The sequence below is a fragment of the Solea solea genome, chromosome 5 (assembly GCF_958295425.1).
Source record: "Solea solea chromosome 5, fSolSol10.1, whole genome shotgun sequence".
In the NCBI taxonomy this organism is placed as follows: Eukaryota; Metazoa; Chordata; class Actinopteri; order Pleuronectiformes; family Soleidae; genus Solea; species Solea solea.
This window is the reverse complement of record NC_081138.1, coordinates 23,720,710-23,739,657: the sequence shown is the minus strand read 5'-3', so window position 1 is coordinate 23,739,657 and position 18,948 is coordinate 23,720,710. Positions and strand designations below refer to the sequence as shown.

Sequence of the window (18,948 nt, the reverse complement as noted above, 5' to 3'; positions counted from 1 at the left end):
AAATGCTGAGAAGGGTACCAAAATAGACACATATCGTCCCATATTTTGGCACCCGATGGTCTGGGTACCATCCAAAGTGGTCTGGCTCCTAAAGGGTGGAGCGCCTACTTCCGTTCAACAACATGGCATGATGGCAGTGTATTTCTGTTCAGGCTGCAGCATTCTCTCAAAACTGTCTTCTTCGTGGAATTTATTAGTGGGCTACTCTTTTTATGTAGTTGACACAGATATCAATATCCTACCTACACACCCTGCAGGGGAAACTTCAGATCAGACCATTACAAAGCAAACCATGGAGAGCCAAAAAGGCTATATATGGATGGACTAATACAAGAAACAATGGTAAGACTAGGGCTGGACGATGACACGATAACAACATGCATATCACGATAAACACTTCCGAGCTATCGGTAGAAAGATCTTTTGATAAGACGTTCAATAAAGTCACTCAACTTTGTTTAAAAATAAACAGAGCAAACTCAGTCCCTCCCTCGTAACCAAGTAGCAACCGTGCTTGCAGCCTGCATGAAGTTTGTATGTTCTCCCCGTGTGTGTGTGGGTTTTCTCCGGGTCCTCCGGTTTCCTCCTACACTCCAAAAACATGCAATATGGGGATTAGATCAATTAGACACTCTAAATTGACCATATGTGTGATCGTGAGAGTGGGTGGTTGTTTGTCTCTATACGTGTCTGTGATGGACTGGCAAACTGTTCAGGGTTTACTCCGCCTATCGCACAGCACCCCTGCGACCCTCATGGAGGATAAAGCTGTAGAAGATGGATGGATGGATGGATGAACTATATCATGATATGCTTTTCAGCCACATCACCCAGCCCTAGGTAGGACCATACAAGACAAAGCTGGTTAGTAGTACCACATACAGCCTCTCCTGAACTTTCCCTTTAACACCTCCGATGGACAGATGTGATGAGAGGTTCTCCGATGACAGCATCATATGAAGAGATGTGTGCACCAGGGTCTGAAGAGGTAGGTATGAGGGAAGGGCACACATGGGAGACATCTCGTTTGATTTGAACAGGGACAGAGAGAAAAGAGAGTGGTTAGAGACAAACAGAAAAATGAGAGGATGAGAGCAAAGAGAGAGAGAGAGAGAGAGAGAGAGAGAGAGATTCAAACCAGCTGATTGGCAGCGCCCCAGAGCAGCGGAGAAACAGGCCTGACAGCTCAGAGTGAATGGCCATACTGTCTGTTTGTATGAATGAGCTTTTCAGTCTCCTCGATATCTGCACATCCACGCGCAGACACACATGCACTCATAAAGTATGTATGCAGTAGCTGTGAGGGGTGAAGAGGTGACCGGTGACGCCTGGGCTCGCAGCAGTCTGTGTGTGAGCTGTGTGCAGACACACAGTGATCTTTTCACTCCTCACCTGTAGCTAAAAAAACAGAGCTGACACTGAACCTGGGCTGACTGTGGAACAGAGTGTGTGTGTGTGTGTGTGTGTGTGTGTGTGTGTGTGTGTACTTGGGCATACACACTGACGCTGTCAGGACCAGTATTCCTCATGGAGACGAAAATCTAGTGAAGCTTACGGCTTATATTTGAATTGTGGTGCGATTAAGGTTGTGTGTTATGAACGACACTAGAAGCAGTGTTAATAATGTTGCAATGATTACAATTGTTAATAAAGTGATAAAGTACTGAAAACTCTTGAGAAGTATTAGGGGAGAGCGGTGATGTTGGTGCGAATCACAGGTTGTTGTAAATTACTTTGAACTTGATCCTTTTTTTAAACTGACAGCCCCACGTGCCTATTTGTTTTTCCCAGATTGTCAGTAATCCTTTGTCTACACTAAACAGGCAAATCCGGATTGATTTTGACATTATAGCTAATCTGAAATGTCAGAGATTTGTCTCTGAACACTGTATACATATTATTAAAAAAACATTATTGCTAAAAGAAGGCGTGAAGAGACTATGAATTACTGATTTGTGAAGTTATACTGTTGAACACTTATAAAGCTTATTGTTGAAACCTTATACACGGCTCGACGATGCACTGGTGCCACCGCTATGTAAACCCACAAATTATTACATTAGAAAACCTCAGTCTGTCACACTGTGTACATGGAAGACCTTTAAAATAGTCCAGGAAGGGTTGCCATGTCCTATGATATTTAGCAGCGGAGCCCTGAGTATGATATCTTATTTCCTCCAGTTTTAAATGTGTCACGACTTTCCCGATCCACCTAGCGCGTGACGGCGGAGCCCGGTCCTTTCAGAATGACACGGCGGGCGAGAAGGAGGGGTATTTTCCGACCGGAGCTACTCCGAATAGAGCAGTTGAAGGATAAAGTGGAATGGCACATACATGATATAATGTGTGATATAATGTAGCAGGAGCAGAATGGCATCTCCGGCAGGTCGGATCACCCTCTGGATACAGTTTGGCGAGTCTGCTTCTGCACAGGTGTAATCTAATAAAACCAAGTGCACCGTGTCACACACAGAACAGAACGAGGATGTGGGTGTTTTATAATACCCTCATTTTATTTGCTTGGTGTTGAAGCTGTGTTTTGTGTCGATGAAGATGCTTTGTGGGGAATTTAATCTTAGCTTCTTCGTTTGTTAGTGAGTAAAAGCTTGTCCATCACAATTAAAACTGGAAAAATGTGTTCCCGATCCATTAGAAGCGGAACCAGTTTGTGTTACTGTATGAAGTTAAAATGATCACATGACGGGCTTTACTGTGGAGGTATTGGCTCATAACGTCCGACTGTATTGTGAAGCTGATACTTCAGTTTCATGATTTTGATACAGAATTTCACATACTTTGCTATTTTTTTATAATAGGACTTTAAAAAAAAAAAAAAACGATTTCACAAATAAAGAAATTTTACATTACTTTACTTTACTTTACATTTGACCTTCACTGTACATACATGTTTGATAGCAGATATTTACTGATAATCTTTCTAGATGTTCAAAGTAAATTCCAAGACTTCTCAGTCTTATATGGTATTCTGCTGCCATCCAGGGCCTCCGCTTCTTACTTAAACAAATGTATGTAACCCACTGATCTAAATCTGTATCTATAACGCTGCAATTTCTGCTTACGAGCAGCTCCCTCAGGAGGTAGAAATCCATGGCAGTCAGGAAACATTACAGGTTAACAAGTAAGAGAACAAACTGAAAGTCAATGAAGTCAAACGCATGAACCAGTTCTTGTTCATGGCCTAGAAGGAAGGAGAGAAACTGGGGATGACGCAGGTGATTACCTCAGTTCAAATGATAATATTAGAATGACATTATTCCAGATGGATAACTTCATTCCTTGTCTGGGTTTAGGTTAGCTGCGTGTGAGCGTAGACGACCATAGGCTCAGGTGACTGACACTGAAAGCCTGTCCTCAGAGACAATGTCATGGACTCACATTTGTCAAATTAAAACCACAGCACAGGTCCTGTCATGGGCCGCTTCTTTTCAAAGATCCACAAGCCATAATAGAATATATTCTTCTGTGATCATGAGACTCACTGAAAGTTGTTGAAGGGGCCCCACGCCCGCTCCTCCACTTCCATGAACCCTTCACAGATTTACACCCACGATAAGAGCTCAACAGGCTGGGATCACAGTCGGTCAGGTTCAAATTAAACGTGACTAACCCGAGGATTTCCTTTACATATGTTTCAGGAATAGGCTTCAAACATGACTTGTTTTCGTTCTTTTTCAGCCTGTCTCTTAATAAAGGGTAACTCTATGTCCTTTCTCCAACACACAGTGTCAGTGAGCTCATCATGGACTTTTGTAAAGGCTGAATTTAACGTTTTGGTCTTATTTGGTGAGATAATGAAACTGACGCACTGATAGAAATCAGTAACGTAGTCACTAAAGTTGTCTGAGAAAAAAGTTTGCAGCCCTCACAGTAAGGGTGGGTCAAAATATTGATTTGGTGATACATTGTCGCCCTTCCAAATGCAATATGATCATCGATACGAAAAAAATGATTGGATATTATTGGTATCATGGACCATGTATCGTACGGTGAGGCACCCTGTGATCCCCACCCCTACCTCACAGTACTGTAAGAATCACCACCAACAATTTTGTTCTCATAGATTGATTCATTGGCGTACGTGTCAATAATCGACTCACCCACCTGCACAGATTATTGTTATGATTATGTTTATTATTATGATTATTATTCCGACACGATGTTCTCAGTATCAACAAAGCTTTTTCTGAACAACGTCTGTTCTGTGTGTTTAGAGGACGGAGCGTCGCATGTACCAGTTGCAGTGTGGCCTGAATTATCCCTTTAAATGGGTTAGAAAAAGTAGTCATGGATTTAGAGTTCTTTTAGTGTAAAGACATCCTGTGAAAACACACGAGGTAATCTCTCAAAAGGATTCCAGTAGAGAATAGTTTCTTGTTGCTCTTTCTCTCTGTGCCTCTTCCCTTCTTTTCCTCAGCTGATCCCTGCAGTTCCTCCAGCTCTGTCATCATTTGTACACACAATGGCCACGGCATTCCTCGAAGTCATACCTCATAGCTCATTGGCATCACAGACAATGCTGTTTTCAGTGGAGGGTGAAAGGAAAAAGCTTGGTGATTTTGTCCGGTTGTTGTTGTTCAGTGTGCAGAAAAGGGGAAGTTGGTGCTGGTGAGAGAGCGGGGTGCTGGGGGGGGGGGGTGCAGAAGGTGAACGCGCTGGCACAAGTGCACATGATATTATGAGGAGGCAAAGCTGCCACTGATGGCTGGTTTATGAACAGATGTCCCTGCGTGACGGTTGAAGGATGGCAGGAAGAGGCTTGGCACCAGGAAGGCCAGGACAACAGGAAGCAGCTCTCACTTTAGCCTTTCCTTTTCCTCTCTCCACCACCACTCATTCTCTGCCATCTCCTCTTCGGAGGCATCATGTCCGCTTTGTCCTCCCTCCTTAGTCCCTGAGTCCTTAACATTTTATTTTTAGTTAGGGAACAAAGCTTTGTGAAATGTCAGTGACGAAAAAGAGATGGGTTATATTAGGACAAATCCAGGAGAAGAAAAGGGAGAATCAATGAAACCCAAGCTCTAAATCTTGTCTCGAAAAGCTCCCAGACAATAAAAGGCAATCAGGCGTGATTCTGATCCCACATCTGCTTGTGATAATCCATGCAGTTAGCCAAGCATGTTCCCTTAACCCTCCACACCACCACCTCTACCTCATTTAAATTCAGCCAGCCCCCTTTAGTCCTGTGGCCTCAAAACATTCCATCACTTCTCAATTTACCACACAAAGTTGGGCTCTGCAGACTCTGTGTATTGTAGATATAAATGTATTCCAGGCGAGAAAGTTTTTTTAATTGTTGATCAAAGCAGACACGGATGTTACATCCAGAGATTTGTCCATTACGTTGGCGCCCAACGCTATTAGCATTTAATTAAATACACCACTCCTCTGTTTCCCATTATTATTCTACAGACTTTGACTGCGCACCATATTCTAATTCGTCCTGTTTCGTTTAAAGAGGACCTCTTTCAAACGACTCATAATAACATGAGAGGTCTCTTCATATGCTGCTCCCTGCAGCGTTGTAAATCTCTGAGCAGTGTGATTTGCAGTATTGTTTGCTTCATGTTTGCTTCATGTTCGCTTGCACGCCTGCCATCACGCGCCCATGCAGACAGACTGAACCTTTTATAGCTTTCTCCCGCACAACAACTCTCTAGGAAACACTGTATGTACGGCTGTGTGCAGCTACAGCTAAAAATTAGGTTTTTTTTTAGAGATTAAAATGCATGCAATGGTTGTTTAATGCATACAATGTCTGAAAATAGTGAAAGAAAATGTCAATCTGTGCTCGGCAAACCCCAAAATTAGGTTCTCAAATGTTGTAGCACAAACCAAATTTGATAAAGTTGAAATGAGAGAACTTAACCAATTAATCTATTATAAATAATAGGTGATTAATTTACTAGTCCCTGACTAATTGACTAATTGTTGCAGCCCCAGTGATAAAGTATGTACTTAAGAGTGGAGCTCAGTGCTTTGTACAGACACATAATAAGAGAAATAACTATAACCATGACTCAAGTTGAGATGTGGCAACCAGTGGGAGTTGAGCTCCCACTGGGAGAGGTGTGAGCTCCCATTTAAGAAGTAGAATCACACACGTGGGTGGTGCCAAAACATTACCCAACAAACATTAGTTTAATCACAAATAATGTTGTTTTCAATGTAATGAGTGCCATTTAACTAAACAAGGTAATAGCCTGACAGAAACCTTGTGTTTCCCTTGAACGGCAATGACTGCACGTTATCACCAGGCAACTGTGCACCGCTGAATATGGAGTAAAAACCACTGTACGCCTGTTGAGGGTGTGCTAACGTGACCCCCACATGCGCCGCTTTCCGCTGTGCAGTTCCAGCACGACTCTACGAGCCTCTAAGTACGTGACATTGTTTTACACGCAACACAAACGAGTGACGAGTAAAGCAATTTCCGTTTTGGTGTCAGAACCTCCTCGACGTGAGCGGGGTGGTCATAGCACCGCTGCATGGAACTGCCGTGAAGTCGTTTTTATGCGAAACAAACGAGCAAAGCAGAGGTTTTCGGTGTACTGAATCATCAGAGTCGGTTAATTAAAAATATAAGTTGTACTTCCTGCATGACCGGAGCATAGACTCCGCCTGACACAGTCACTGAACTCAAATACATGGGTCTTCCATGGGTAAATCACTTAATTTGACTTTATGAAAAGCATATCTTCAAATATTTCTTCACATCTTTAATTTCACATTTGATCTCTGATTTGTTTCTTTGCTTAATCTACAAGCTTTCTTTATTCTGAATTTTATATAATTTGACCTCGTCTGGCCCCCGACTTGGGCAGTTTTTAATTTCAGCCACCTCTGTTCGAGTTTGACACCTCTGGTCTAGAAGTAAAGATGCCTATCTTTATGATATATGATGTCATAACTTTTCATAGTTAAATCAGATACAGCACATTATTTCTTGATATAACTGCGGCCTGCTGTGTGTGCATATTGTTGGACCAAGTAATGACGAGCACTGAAGTCTCTCTCTTTCTAATAATATTTGATTTAAGTCATTTAAATGTAGAGTATTTGTGATCCTGTCGTCTGCTGTGTGTGCATGTGTGTGTGGACGTGATGGACTGCATAATGAGCAGTGAAGTCTCTCGTCCAATCTCACATTCAAACGCCGCAGCTTTCATTATGTACTTTTCAGTAGCTTCATTTATCTCTATTTTGTTGTTTACTTTCAACTGAAACCACAGTGCGACCACAGCACTGACCTGGCATCTTGACTTTAGCTTTTCTACACCACTGAAGTGCCACTTCATCCAAAGTAGGCAGGGCACATGTGGTTAAATATTAAAATAACGCTGACTCATTGACTGTATTGGTTTATTCTTCTTAAACTGCAATGTGTATATAACATCGATTGAGTCATTTTTCTATAAGAACCGTTTGAAAGATGATGACAAAAACACAGATTCTGCATCGTGCGCACATTTCCATTTACTGCACGGCATTGTTGTGAATAACCTAAATGCTAAATGCACCTTTAATAGCAAACAAACAGCTGTGGAGCTCATCCATCACACAGCATTATTCATACATTCATATTATTCACACTGCAGCGGTGCAGTTAATATCAGCAGGAGAGATGGTGCTGCCTTCGAGAGCTTGCAGATTTAAGCGCGTCAGTGTTTCTCTCTTCATTCGCAATAAATAAAAAATAAAAAATAAACAGATGGAGCAAAAGCGCTCAGTGACAATCAGGGGAGCTGGGTACACACTCAGCGTTCAAAGGGACAAATGGGTTGGTGATGACGCAGTAATCAGGCACAAATAAGTCTTCAGCAATTATCTCTGTTAATGAACGTCGTTTATCACATCATCCAATGACCTACTTTATAAAACGATAGATCAAATTCATCGGTGGCTCTATTTCGAGTTCCCCTCCTGACTGTTCAGACCCCTCGCCCCGCTCTCTAAGTCTGAGCTAAAAATCATTCAGGCTGCTTGTCTCCACAACCTCACTCTGTGAGTCGTTACTCACAGCTCATGATCACAGGTGAAGGTTGGAGCTCGGATTGACTGATAAGTTGAAACCTTTGCCTTGCAGCTCCGCTGCTTCTCCGACACAGTGCATTTCACTGCGAACGCTGCACCGATCCACCTGTCTGTCTACCACTCCATCCTTCCCTCACGTGTCAATAACATCCCATGATGCTTGAACTCCTCTACGTTTTTTTATGACCTCAGACTTGGAGCTGTTTGTCCATGTTGGCACTGCGTAAAAAATTTACTTATTCTTTCAAAGGAGAAGCAAAGGGGAAGTAGGATGGAAGTAGCAGTTATCCACCAGGGGGCGACTCTCCTGGTTGCAAAAATAATTACTTTTGAATGGTGTATGGCATGCAGGCCAAAGGTCCCTTCAGACCTTTTTTTAACAGTAAAAGTTACGTACAAATGCAGTGTTTCATTTTTAATCCTTTAACACCGAGCGTACCGAAGACGACACATTTGCATTACCGTAATTATGAGTCAATTTATTATGGTTATTACGGTAATTTCACGCCGCTGCAGGAAGCCGGAGAATCTGCGCCTTTGTCATCAGAGAGAAAAACACCTGTATATAGATTCCATTTTTGGCCTGTTTATAGACAATGAGACAAAGACTACAGTGTTTTTTCTAAATAAAACTTTTTGTTATTTTAAATTGTTAATACACTATTTTAACATGCAGTAAATTGTAAATAAGTTGTTCCGCAAAAATGGGCAGAAGCACTCACTCACAGGGCATTTTCCTCCTCTTTTATGGTTAAAATAAGCAAAAAGCATTTTGAGGCTTAGGTGTTAAAGGTTTAAATGACGATGTAAACCAATCTTAGCCACGCAGGAGTGAAAACATTTAAAAAATATATATATATCTTTCACATCTGGAGTCATGTAACATAAAATTCTAATATGAGATGAGTGCACGTATCTGTCTGTCACAGGTGGGCTGAGCTAATGAGCTAATCACCAAATGAGCTTAATTCACACTTGATTTATACTTAATGGTCTTAATTTGTAGCTTCAGGTCAATAGAGCATGATTTTAGAAGATAATAGACAATAAATCATGGCACATATAAGCGGACACCAGCGTGATTGACGACTGGTATCATCCAATAAGAGGTTTATGAGTATCTGGTTGTAGAAGCTCACACGGCGCCCGTACATTCACAAATCTCGAGGCTTCACAGTGGGCATCTGTGTCGCAGTGCACAGTCTACTGTATGTCCACACCTCTTTGCACTCAGCTGCAAACCTCCCGAGTGAACGTTGGCGATCCCGGTCCAGTTACGTCAACAGAACCACATAATCAGCAGAAAGCAGGGAAGAAATTCTGAGGTTCCCAATCCAGACCAGCTGTCCTCGCTCCAAGTGAAATCCTGTCCAATAAAAATCACAAACACGACTGGAGGGCAGAGGCCTTGTTAACGTCTTACACCCCCACTGGGAACACGCACGATAAAAAATGCTCTTGCGTTATTATTTATGGTTATTTTTAAGATTTAATAACGTTTACAGCAGCGCATATACTGAATCCTATGACATCCCTCTGGTAAATATAAAATATCAGTGAAGTAAATAACAGTCCTGACATAAATACAGTGAAACTGAGTGGAGGACAGGGACATCAATCATGGCTCTGCTGCTGAAGTAGACTCATCGCCTGCAGGTAAGTGATGCTACAGAAAGGTTTGACGCCTAGAGCTGGAAATGTATAAAAAGATATGCAGCAAATGAAGCTCTCTTTCCTTTTTGCTGGCTGTAAAACACGCAGCAGTGGATCAGAGCAGGTGGAAATATTGCTTTTCTAATTGTTTGGAATTGTTCAGGCCTTGTTGAACAGCTGGTGAGATTAAAAGAGTGTGATTAAGGTTTTTGGTTACAGTTAGAGAGCTGTGAACAGTTGCTGTCAGCTGTTCACCTCTGCCCCCTCTTTTCCTCTCTGCATGTACAGTACATGTGCGTTCCGTTTTACTTGGCTGATGCCCCGCGCAAATCCAAAACCCTGTTTTCCTGTTTGTTTTTTCAGCATTAATCCTAATCTCAGTGGGATTTACCTGATCAAATAAAGGCTGTTACAGCCTGGACTCCGAGAAAAACATTGCTATGTCAACTTCAGTTTCCAGTGGGGGAAAAAAAAAAACCAGACAAAATCCAGTCTTACTAAAATAAAAGTGTGGGCACTGCTGCATCATCTTCAGGCATGCAGCACAGAGCAACGGTAATGTGAGGTCAGAGTTTCATGTTGACAGGGTGCAAATATGTGCCTCTCCTCCTTTACTCGGCTGTTTTACCTTTTTTTTTCTGCTCCATTCTATCTGTCAGAGATTCGTCCGAGGGCTCAATCATGAAGCGCATGAATGTAAAGCCAGGACGAGTCACTGTGAAGAGGAGCAGCCTGATAAATGTTATAAGAACAGAGGAGGAGCGACAGATTGATCTAATATATTCAAACACACGCAGGTTCGTGCAGTTATGCTTTAACGGGACATTAACTGCTTCTATTAAGTTAACTAGTTCCTCCGAAATTAGGTTCCGCCTCATTAGGACCTGGTTTTGGTCTACATGAGGACTAATAGTCCTGACAAACTTTTTCATTATTAAGTTCATATGTTTTCAACCTAAACAGAACAGCATTACCAGACAAGTGGGTTCAATTCCCGGCTCTGCCTGTCTATATGCCGATGTGTCCTTGGGCCAGACTCTTAACCCCAGCGTGTGAATGGGTATGAAAGATGAGTGATAGAAAATGCACTGCTCATGGATGTGCTGTGAGTCTCCTTACTACTTTCTTCTCTGCACACACCTGTCTCAATAAATGAATGCGTAAAGGTTTTTTTTCCCCTGTCAGTCAGATTGACCTAAATTACACTAACTTTAGAGCTGCAACTAACGATTATTTTCATACTCAATTAATCTGTCGATTATTTTCTCGATTAATCGTTTGGTCCATAAAATATCAAAAAACCTTAGTAAATGTTGACCGGAGTTCGTCAAACCTGGAAATGATGATGTTCTCAAATGTCTTGTTTTGTCCACAAACCAAAATGATTAACTTTTAATGATTTCTTTGTTATACAGAGCAAAGAAATTAAACAATCGGAAAATCTTGTTTTAATCATGACAAAAGCTTCAAACCGATTAATCAATTATCAAAATAGTTGTCAATTAATCGTTTCAGCTCTAACTAACTTAAAGGAATACTTCACCGATTTGCATTTAGCTTTGTATTACTAGAATAGGGGAAGTGTTTTTGAAAAATTGTGCTCCCTAACCTCAGTTTCCCCCTGAGTCGAGAAATATCTTCATTCTTTTCTTTGTTACGTGTCCACCAGGGACACTTAGCAAAGATGGCAGACACTGTTTACTGGGAATGAGGTCCCGTCCCCCTATGAGTGGGTCTAAAAAGCGTGGAATTAGCGTTGCATTTGCAAGCCTCGGACCAAGTGTCACAAGTGGCCATGTAACAAAAAAAGAAGAATGAAGATATTTCTCTACTCAGGGGAAACTGAGGTTAGGAAGCACAATTTTTCAAAAACACTACCCCTATTCTAGTAATACAAAGCTAAATGCAAATCGGTGAAGTATTCCTTCAACAAACCACGCAGCAGCTGACAAGTGACCCACAAGTCAAAAATGCTGATTTTCGCTGTAGACTTTGGTGACTTTGGAGTGAGCTTCCAGAAGGAAAAATGCTGGCTAACAGTGAAGTAAAGCAGCAAACACATTCTTATAATATCAAAGACTTAAGCTGTCATAGATTTTTACAAAAATGTAGTTAGGATGGTTCCCAGTGTAGGGAGGGGCTCACATGGACCAGTCAGCTCTGACTATGACTCAGTGGCTCATACAACCATGCTTTAAAAAAAACAAAAACCTGCACTATCCCTTTAACATTAAAAAGGACTCTGATCCTTCGGCCTTGAACCCAAATATGTGCATGTTTATGTTTGTAAGGGCGATCACTAGGACACTGTAATGGAACATTAAATCCAGAAGGAGGCAGTAAAGCGTCATGACAGGTGGCAAATGCCGGAAAACATCATAGAAAAAGAAAAATCAGTATCAGCAGCAACACTTCATACAGATCGTTTGTCACACATATGAACTAACTAGAAATAAAGTAGAACATGAGGGAGAAATGATTCTTACCGACACTGTCACCTTAATAATCTGTGTATGTGTGTGTCACCATGGCAAAACATAGACACAGTGAAACGTACTGTGAGCTGCTGTTGAGTAGTTTGGCAGGTGTTTTTACAGCAGCCTGAGAGCCACCACTTTTGGGCCTCACTGTGCACTGATTCTTCCCCGTGATAACCCTCAAGACTTCCCTGTCAGCACCTTGACGGCCTAAAACAGCTATAAAAACACTATATGCCAATATTATGTTTCCATTTTCAATTAAGGGCTGAAAAAATAGCTAATTGTGATTTTTCTGGCATATCTGACTTGTGATATGCACACAGACGGAGGCAACGTTTGTCATACTTTAACAAACAGGTTAAAGTGTGACTGAAAACACAAAGACACGCCCACAAAAATGAACAAAAAGGCAGTTTGCCGGCATATACTAGGGTCCGATGCTGCTCCTGAGTACTCGTATTAACTACTATTACTACTAAAATGTGACGTGGACAGACTGTCAGACACCGAGTGGTCAGAGAGTGTCGTCATTGGAAGAGTCATGAGCGCGACGTCCGACACCAGAATCAAACCGAACAATGCCGAACTGTAGATCAGTTAAAAAGATTCAAGAAATCCTGAAAACGTGTGTTAATCTCCAACATTTTAGCAAGGAGATTTCTCAAATATCAATATTTAACAGAGGAGTGTGGAGTATTTAGCGCCAGCACTGCAGGAACCCAGCGATCGTGAGACGAATCACAACCCGTTCAGCCGTAGTTTGTGCTCCGATCATGCAGGAAGTACTGAACTAACTGTATCTAATGATTCAGTACACTGAAAACAACCGCTTTGTTCGTCACTAGTTTGTGTCGCATATAAAACGGCATCACGGCACTTTCATGCAGCCGTGCTATGACAACTCCGCCCACGCAGAGGAGGTTCTATAGTAATAGAAAATGACGTGTCTGATACCAAAGCGCGTAGAATCAAATGGTGCTCGAGTGCTGGTGTGTGTAAGTGTGAGTTCAGCTTCTCCAGTGGACACACCAGCGTCTCAGAGCAAAGAATGTTGTTTAATTTTAAAAGCCACGCTGTGGCTGTGTGGGCAATTTATGGCCAGTGAATAACCTGTCCAAACCTTCAAAATTAAATTCCCACTTGACCAGAATATCAAGTGACCAACAGTAAACTTCGCAAAAGGCTTGAGTCCCAGCCTCCTGGAAATAGATGCAACGGAAAAAGAAAAAAAACAAAACACTTTTACTTCTCTAAATGGCTCCAGAGTGACAAAATATCAAAACAGCCCATAAATATGTCAGCATAAGCTCTTTCTTTCTCTTCCACTGAAGAAACCTGATCCAAATAAAGATCTTTGTGGATTTAATCATGGAGAACACCGGGTCCACGGCGGTCTGTTGGCAGGGATTAAGTAGCTGCTATATTTGCTGGAGAAAATCCTGTGCTCGGGTTGTTGCTGCATATAAAGAAGGTGAGTCCACATTTCATACACATGTCTGCATGCGAGTCTGCAGTGATCATCACGCTCCGCGCTCCACACTGCAGCCTCTCAACCTGCATGTGCAAACTGTTTGATTTTGGGGCGAGTCTGATCAAACTTAGCTTCACGGCTGACGGCGGCTGCAGGGGGAGAATATGAATGCCGGGCCGCGTGAAACCTGACAAGCTGCCTCTAATTGGGTCCGCGTTCGGTTTATTCACCAGTAAATGGGAAGATTCGGGCGCCACTGTGAGCGGACGTCGACGCTGAACGTGCAGGAGTATAACAAAGCCTCTGTGTGTTTCTTAATATCATGCAGAGTCAGATTATAAAAAGCAAAAAATCACATCCATCCATCCATCCCACTGTGTTCATTACCTGGACAGAGGGAAGCATGAGGATGAGGAGGAAAACCCTGCAGAGGATAAACGATTCCATCTTCATCCGGATTTTTCACCACGTCAGCGTGAGCCCCAGCCTGTGGACATAAAGTGGACACAACAAATGAAATTAGAGATCCCAAATATTAGACATTGTGCAGGAAGCTAAGCTAAAAAACACTAGGTAACATAAGGCAAGGATGGCTTGATATTTCCTGTGTCCGATACAGTTCCAATATCACAACCATGAGCATATATTGACACCGGTATCAGTCCAATGCAGTCTTTTAATCAGCTTAGCAGGTATTAAAACATCTGTGCTGATGCATTTACTGTGTGCAGCCCTCCCTGAGGTCCTTGTCACATGATGGTGGTGGTATATTTAGGATCAATGGATGGTATCTGATTTTACTTTTTTATCTTTCCTGATATCTGATACAGTAATTTAGGGTCAGTGTCGGATACGGATCCCGAGTATCTTATGGGCTCATCTCTGGTAACAGAGAAGCTGAGGGTAGAGCTAAAACAGTTATTCAATTCATATCAATTATTTATCGATCACTAAATTAATCATCAACTATTTTGATAAGCGATTAATCAGTTTGAAGCTTTCTTCATGATGAAAACAAGATTTCTGTGAATATTTTCTTGGTTACTTTGCTCCATATAAACAGAAGAAATCATTAGAAACTGAATCATTTTGGTTTGTGGGTAAAACAAGACATTCAAGAACATCAGCATTTCCAGGTTTGAAAAACACTGATAATCAGTTAATCGTGAAAATAATTGACAGATCTGGGGCCCGTACTTAGTTTTTTAAGTGTTGCATTACAATCTGATTGGCAATATCACTTTTGAAAGTCATCTTCATTTCAACATTTATTGTGTAAAAGACTGGAAAAATGAACACATGAGACCATATAAAAACATAAAAGGACCAGTGTGTGAAATTTAGTGACATCTAGTGGTGAAGTTGCAGATCACACCAAACAGAATCCGTAAACTCTCATATAACGGCACTGAAAACGCAACAAACTTTGATTTTTAGGTGAAAATAAAATCTTTTTAAAGAGTGTATTATATCCTAATGCAAGATGGAGAATGTGATTGTTGTATATGGAGAAGCCATAAATGTAAGTTCTGCATATTTACTAACTGCTGGAAATGGTGCACAGTGCACTGGTTGTTGGTTGTCGGTCATGACTCAGGGTGAGCACAGTCTTGTTGACCGCATTAACAGCTATTTTTGTTTACTGTGTGCTGTTTCCCTCTTTGTTGACATGAGTATAATGAGCCTTTTGTGGAGTGGAGTCTAATGTGCAGCATGTACAGGATAATAAAAGAGTGGTAGAACAACAAAGAATCACATGCGTTTGCGTGCTTGTCATCAGTGAGCTCCCGTGTTTAGCCTACATCAGCCTGCGGTTGAGATTATTTAATACGGTTTGGCCGCTTTGGTTTCAATTACATTTGCAGTCTTGTAATTGCATGGTTTTAAATTGTGATTTCAGAAATGATTCATTGCTGGCCTCAACACCAAAATGCCACACCCCCTACCACGCCATCGTGTGTTGTATATGTGTTGATTAATAACGTGTGAACAACACGAGTAAAGCCTCCTACAGAGTGTGCCATTTCACCAATCATATCAGACCTGTTCCTCTAATAAACTTGGGTATGATATTTATCTGGGCCAAGACATTTTCTGTAGCCAGTAAGCAGCAGATGATGACAAATATATATTAGGTACAGCAAAAAAATTAAATAAAATAACACTATCATACCTGTCCTAATGCACACCTTAAATCAAATACAAATGTGCTCAGTCAAATTTGACCCAGGTGTTACTCAAAGTGCACTAAATCAAAAAGGTGCACAATATTAGCCACAGCGTTTGTTTCTCCTTGAAATAAAATAAATAAATGTAAAATAAACTCAAAGTGCATTTAACAGAAGACAAAAGACCTATGAATTTGAATCAAACCCATCTGGCTGTGCAGCGTGTTGCATTCATGGTCAGTGCTACTGTAGGAATTTACTTATTCAGGTGTCTTTGAAGGACAGTGAAATGTGTTTTTCCAGGTTTCTGGTGGGATGATCTTAAAATATGACATATAAATTGAGCCTTAAGGGAGTTCAATGCCAAAATCGCCCCTTTTTCAAACCCCCCCCCCTTTAAAACTAAGATGAAGCGTCAGGATTAACTGAGTGCCATTTACTTCATCCTCGTGTGTCAGTGAAGTGGCTGTGATAGAGGTCTGCAGTAAATGACCCCATCACAAGGTGAGGCGGTGCTCGTACAGTCTGAAGTAACAGGGATGGCTTCATACCATGTTTTCACATCCCGATATCACAACACTGATCACATCAGTGTGATGTTACAGAAAACATGTGCTGATGCATTTATATATATAGGACTGCAATCTTATATATAATCATCAGCCATGTGAAAAACACAATGTTCCAACAGCGTCAAGGACAAACGCTGCTCTCTGAGATTCACTTTATGTGCATTAGATTTTACTTTTTACTTTTCCAATATCTGATACGGTCATTTTGCCCAGTATTTGGACCGATACTGAGTCCTGGATCAGCAGGTGGTGCCAAAATTGTCTGAAGTGAAACTCAGCCTTTGCTTATTCATTTTAAATCAAACATGATGCTTGATTCTACTATTGTTTTTCTTCTATTGCAAGACAAGATCTAACAAAGAGTATGAAATTAACCTAAAACTATTTTTGATAATCAATTCAATCGGCTTGAGTGTGTTTTTTAAAGAATTCAAATTTGTTTGAAAATGTGTTTTCTGATTTTTCCACTTCTTAAATGTGAATATTTTTCTGGTTTCTTTTCTCCACAAAAAAACAACATCATTAAAACTGAATCATTTTTGGTTTGAGGAGAAAACAAGACATTGGAGAATGAACATCATCATTTCCAGGTTGGGAAAAACAGATTTATTTATTTATTTTTTTTACATTGTCTGACATGTTATGGACCAAACAATCACACGATTAATCAAGAAAATAATCGATGATGAAAATAATTGTTAGTTGCAGCCCAGTCATAGATAGACACTGCATTTATACAGATTCTTAAATGTGACTATACCAAGAATTCATTTTGAATTTGATTCATTTGTTTGTTTGTTTTTAAATCTGAAGAAGAGTCAAACTCTGGACTCAGTTGCTCGGTTTTTTTGGAGTGGAATTCACCTGCAGGCGTGGACACAGCGACAGAGGGACACACACGGGGACAAGTCTCTGTGAGGCGTGTGTGCAGAGAGCACAGCTGTTCTCACTGAGCATCAGGACCTGACGCTCATGTGTACGTGTGTGTGTGAGTGTGTGGAGATAAACACCTCACCTTCTGAGAGGGGAGAGGTCCTGCGCTCCCTACGAGCTCATGTGCAGATGCAGCATCAGGTTATTCTCCCAAAAAAAAACACAGCTCCGTTAATGCAGCGAGTCCCCGAGTCCACCACACCCCGACTCACACGCGGACACGTCCCCCGGAGAGTGTGTTAGAGAGAGCGGCGGAGAGTCCGGAGCAGCACCGCGCAGCCACACACTGCGTCCCCGTTTGAAAAGTCTCCTGCCTCCGCGCAGCGCAGTCCTTTCTGCCTGGCATACACACACACACACACACACACAACTTAGAGCCAGCGTCAAGTTAGACATAGACACGCAGCTTCCGCCACAGACTTTCAAAATAAAACACTGTTAAATATATCCTTATTGTTAATTGTCTTAGTGTCTTATTTCCTATTCCTTTTAGTCAGAGGTGGAAAGAAACCTTCACTTTCAACCATTTCCCCCCACTTGGTCAAATGAACATTCTATTACAGAGTTGGATTCAATTTGACCTGTTCCTTTAAATGTGTTTTATTTTATTTTTTTCAGATGTTTCACTCATTAAACGTGTTATAATTGACAGAAACTTTTATTTTAATTTATTTATTTTTTTTACAGTCCCAACTTCCTCTGCTGCTGTGAGAATGAGACATGTATCTCAGATCCACTGTCTGATGATCACATAACACATTTATCTCAGGTAGTTAGTAAAAGAAAAAAAATGTTTAGGTGAAGTGGCCCTTTAAGTACCCTGAATTAATTTACAATCAAGTAAATGGATCACAACATTTGTGATGTCAGACTGTCCATGTCCATGTGTGATAAAGGATCCATTTAAAGGGTAAATTTATTTTATTTATTTAAATTTTTATTTATTTATTTATTTTTATTTATGTTGCTGTGAAATGATAACAGCATTGTTAAACTCTGGCTCTTCAGTGTGGAGGCTTCAGTCAACTGGAAGGAAAGAGCTTTAATTCTGAATGATACAACATTTTACTTCCTGTAACAACCTGGTTGTCTCTCGCAACTTAGGGCTGCAATCTGACCAACTCCTCTGTCCCATGTCCCACGTGAAGAGAAGCAGAAAGCATATGGAAGAGCAGTCATCTTCATCATTCTAATATTCCTCTAGTCACTCTGCGATGCCAAGAGTGGAAGAGAGTTCACGTCTCTCTCTCTCTATAACACTATTCTTAGAGTGGTTATTAGTGAACCGGGGCCTTAAATGTCACAGATGTGTGATTTTACTGCGTTCATGGCGACCGTGTAACTCGAACCCTGCTCTGTTGACAGGTCACCAGCACATCACAGGACCAGCGCAGCAGAGACAAGCAACCTATTACTCTCACATACGGTCAATTTAGAGTATCTGTAACCTAAACCCACTCATGTCATTGTTGGACTGTGGGAGATCATAGCTGGAGTACTTGGAGGAAACGGGACACTGAAAATCCAGCAGAATTTCAAAAGTGAAGTGAAGAATCTGACTTGAGCTTGGTTTGAAGAGTCAATTTTGACATTTTGACAAGGTCAGGCAGGTTAAATGT

General features: G+C 41.3%; 1 protein-coding gene across 2 annotated transcripts in view; it reads right to left on the bottom strand.

Annotated features, from left to right (window-relative positions):
* Window positions 1–17,668, bottom strand: part of adamtsl3 (ADAMTS-like 3) — a 154,682-nt gene extending 137,014 nt beyond the window's left edge. For both annotated transcript variants that reach the window (XM_058629116.1, XM_058629118.1), the window contains exons 1-2: window positions 17,412–17,668; window positions 14,044–14,143 (exon numbers count right to left, since the gene is read on the bottom strand). In XM_058629116.1, the coding sequence (XP_058485099.1) occupies window positions 14,044–14,109 (66 nt within the window). In that variant the 5' untranslated portion in view covers window positions 14,110–14,143; window positions 17,412–17,668. The remainder of the gene's footprint in view (window positions 1–14,043; window positions 14,144–17,411) is intronic.
* Window positions 17,669–18,948: the final 1,280 nt, after the last annotated feature.